The sequence below is a fragment of the Colobus angolensis genome, unplaced genomic scaffold, assembly GCF_000951035.1.
Source record: "Colobus angolensis palliatus isolate OR3802 unplaced genomic scaffold, Cang.pa_1.0 Scaffold183, whole genome shotgun sequence".
In the NCBI taxonomy this organism is placed as follows: domain Eukaryota; kingdom Metazoa; phylum Chordata; class Mammalia; order Primates; family Cercopithecidae; genus Colobus; species Colobus angolensis.
The window spans coordinates 947,806-951,573 of NW_012114966.1; the positions used below are offsets into that span (position 1 = coordinate 947,806).

General features: G+C 42.2%; 2 protein-coding genes across 2 annotated transcripts in view; both read left to right on the forward strand.

The window, feature by feature from the left end:
- Nucleotides 1-3,768, forward strand: part of LOC105510150 (protocadherin gamma-A6-like) — a 161,373-nt gene that overhangs the window by 34,660 nt on the left and 122,945 nt on the right.
- The window catches only part of LOC105510136, a gene marked incomplete at its 3' end in the record, with an annotated part of 14,075 nt that overhangs the window by 3,320 nt on the left and 6,987 nt on the right, over nucleotides 1-3,768 (forward strand). The window contains exons 3-4 of the mRNA XM_011939768.1: nucleotides 9-528; nucleotides 3,526-3,684. Of these exons, the coding sequence (XP_011795158.1) occupies nucleotides 9-528; nucleotides 3,526-3,684 (679 nt within the window). The remainder of the gene's footprint in view (nucleotides 1-8; nucleotides 529-3,525; nucleotides 3,685-3,768) is intronic.

Here is a 3,768-nt window from a genome sequence, read left to right on the forward strand (position 1 = left end):
CTGGACAGAGACGCGCTCAAGCAGAGCCTCGTGGTGGCCGTCCAGGACCACGGCCAGCCCCCTCTCTCCGCCACTGTCACGCTCACCGTGGCCGTGGCTGACAGCATCCCCGAAGTCCTGACCGAGTTGGGCAGTCTGAAGCCTTCGGTAGACCGGAACGATTCGAGCCTTACTCTCTATCTCGTGGTGGCGGTGGCTGCAGTCTCCTGTGTCTTCCTTGCCTTTGTCATTGTGCTTCTGGGGCTCAGGCTGAGGCGCTGGCACAAGTCACGCCTGCCCCAGGGTTCCGGTGGCACATTGGTGGGTGTGCCTGCCTCACATTTTGTAGGTGTTGAGGAGGTACAGGCTTTCCTGAAGGCCTATTCCCATGAAGTCTCCCTCACCGCAGACTCGCGGAAGAGTCACTTGATCTTTCCCCAGCCCAACTACGCAGACACGCTCATCAGTCAGGAGAGCTGTGAGAAAAATGATTCTTTGTTAACATCCATAGATTTTCATGAATGTAAGAATGAAGCTGATCGTGGTCAGGTGAGTTTAGTTCTTTGCTTGCTTTTAATTTCCAGATGAATTTTATTTGGCATAAATTATGTTTTGAAAAACATTGTGAAGATAGTTGAAAATAGTTTTAAGGCATATCACAGAGTTTCAGGTTTATTTTGTTGGTGTTACTATAAAGTTAAACTCTAATAGTCATAGGTTGTTGTTTCATTTGCTTTTAAACGACTTGGAAAAGATTGTTGAACCATTTTAAGCCTTCCACTATTTTATTCCTATTATCACTCATTCACTTAAGAAGTACCTACCCATCCATGCCGGTAATTTTGCTATTGTTTGTGTGTACGTGTGTGTGTGTATCCTAAACTAGAACTTCAGAAAATTATCAAGAAGTCTAAAGCCTTGTATTAGCTTAGCAAAAGTAAAATATATCTCAGAATTTTTAGGGTTATGTTTAGCATTTGAACCTATAACTAGGCTCTTGTAGATTTTTTCACTTTAAACCTCTTTTCTGAGTCCTGTTTCTGTACCAGTGCCCTTCAAAACTTTAATACTTCTTACCATCTTTCAAAACATGAACAAACTTTAAAGATGGATCTCGGTGGCAGATGAGACTGGTTACTAAATATTAAGTATGTGTGTCCGTGGTCACCTGGGCTCTATGCCCATGGAGACATGAAATCTAAAGCCTAGAATGTCCATTGCCCCCCCCCAAACAAAAAACAAAAGCTAAAACATTAGATCTGAATTAAAATGTAATTTTAAACTGTTGAAAGTGACTTTTGTGAAATACGAAAGAACATATTTCAATACAATTCCAATTAGCTGTTTTGGTTGTGCATCGACATGAAATGGTGAGAATGTTGATTTTAAGAACCAACGTTTCAGGTACACAAGTTCTAAATAAGCTGATCAATTCAATTAAGTTATTCAGTCTTGGCTGGACACAGTGGCTCATGTCTGAAATCCCAGCACTTTGGGAGCCTGGAGCAGGGGAACAGCTTGAACTCTGGGGTTTGAAACTGCAGTGAGCTATGATCATGCCACTGCACTCCAGCCTAGGTGACAGAACTAGACCCTGTCTCTAAAAAAAACTAATATTAGGCCGGGCACGGTGGCTCATGCCTGTAATCCCAGCACTTTGGGAGGCCGAGGCGGGTAGATCACGAGGTCAGGAGTTCAAGATCAGCCTGGCCAACATGGTGAAATCCCGTCTCTACTAAAAATTATAAAAATTATCTGGGCGTGGTGGCACGCGCCTGTGGTCCCAGCTACTTGGGAGGCTAAGACAAAAGAATCACTTGAACCCAGAAGGTGGAGGTTGCAGTGAGCCATGACTGTGTCACTGCACTCCAACCTGGGCAACAGGGCGAGACTCCATCTCCAAAAAAAAAAAAAAAAAAGAATATTAATAGTAAAAACTCAATATAGGCTACCCATTACTATATTCCTGCATACCTTCTTGTAGCATTTGAATAAAGCTAATCCCTGAATTGATTGACGTAATGTAAAAGTAGATGACCCAATAAATGTTTGTTATTAATGAAAAGGACATTTCCTAAGGATTGTGTAGTGTTCTACTGTATGGTGCATATTCAGTGGAGTGGGAGTTAACTTCATAGTTTGTGTACCATTTGGATGCACATTTGAGAGGACAACATATTATTGGCACTTTGCAATTTAAAAAACTATGATGAAAGTTGCCCTGGTAGGAAAGAAAATCCTTACTCTACCTAAAAATGTTGGCTAGTTGTTTTTATTAATCTGACAAATGGACTAAAGAAGGTTGACCAATGTCACTATATTCCATAAATTTATGTAAACAAACTTATGAGCTTCATTTATCCAATTCCAAAGTCACTTCTTCACTACAGTGATGGTACATAGATAGGATAATAATGCAATCCACTAGAATATCCATTTGTACCTTGTATTGCAGAATAGATAAGCGTTTCCCCAGTAACTCTTAAGAATGAATTTATGTACTGTAAAAGATATGACATAAGACAAGTATTTTGAGATATGAAGAAGAGCAATGTAGTAGGGTATATCATTTCTTGGCTGAATCATATGGGCAGTATACTTAAAGTAATATTTTGTGAAGTAGAAGAGTAAAGAAAAATTATTTTTATAAAGAATGTTAATATTGTTAGGAAGAGGAGATGTTTGGGGATTGGTACAAAATTGCCACAACTTTAAAAAATAGTTTTAAATAGTATAGATTTCCCTAATATGTGCAATATAAAACAGTAGAAATATTGGGGGGTCGGAAATCATATAAATGAACAGAAGAATGATAAAATTGTTTCCACACGCCATAGCCAATACAAATCAATTTTTGAAATCAATGTATTATGAAGCCTCTGACAGCAAGAACTGTAACATGTTAATTATTATATTGCAGTGACAAGGGCAATACTTAGTTCCAGCTAAAGAGTTCAAGCTATGTTTGCAGAATGGTGAAAGAATGGACCAATGTATGCAGGTTTGCATAAAAACCCAACGTGATATTTCTAACAATTTGGAAAACAGAGAAAGATACCTTAAAGAGTGTGTTATAATTTGTTATTAAATATATGAACGTAAAAACTTGGCTTGTTAAGTTAGGCCCTCAAATACAATTACTGCGCTGGTTAAACTGAAGCAGCAGAGGCTGTAGTTTCCTAGTGCTGACTCTGGGCGCCGCTGTTGGCCAAAGTGGAGAGCTTGGCCTCCAGCTCTCCTCGCGCAGCCGCAACGCGCTTTCCAGGGCAGCCCCGGTTCAGACTCCCCAGCGCCAGCCTTTGCACCGCCTCCTCCTTGGAAAAAGAAGAATCTTTTCCTGAACTGGAACTGGAACTAAAGTCCATTCGGAGATCCGAAAATCTGCAATAAAGAGGTTATTTGTAACTCGGCGTCTCCAGGCTGGTGAGCAAGCTGAGGAGAGCAAGAGGGATGGGGAGCGGCGCTGGGGAGCTGGGCCGGGCTGAGAGGCTGTCAATGTTCTTTCTCTTCCTGCTGCCTTTGTTCTGCCCGGCGCTCTGTGAGCAGATCCGCTACCGGATTCCCGAGGAAATGCCTAAGGGCTCAGTAGTGGGGAACCTCGCCACCGACCTGGGGTTCAGCGTCCAGGAGTTACCGACTCGAAAACTGCGCGTCAGTTCGGAGAAGCCTTACTTCACCGTGAGCGCAGAGAGAGGGGAGTTGCTTGTGAGCAGCAGGCTAGACAGGGAGGAGATATGCGGGAAGAATCCAGCTTGTGCTCTGGAATTTGAGGCTGTTGCTGAAAATCCA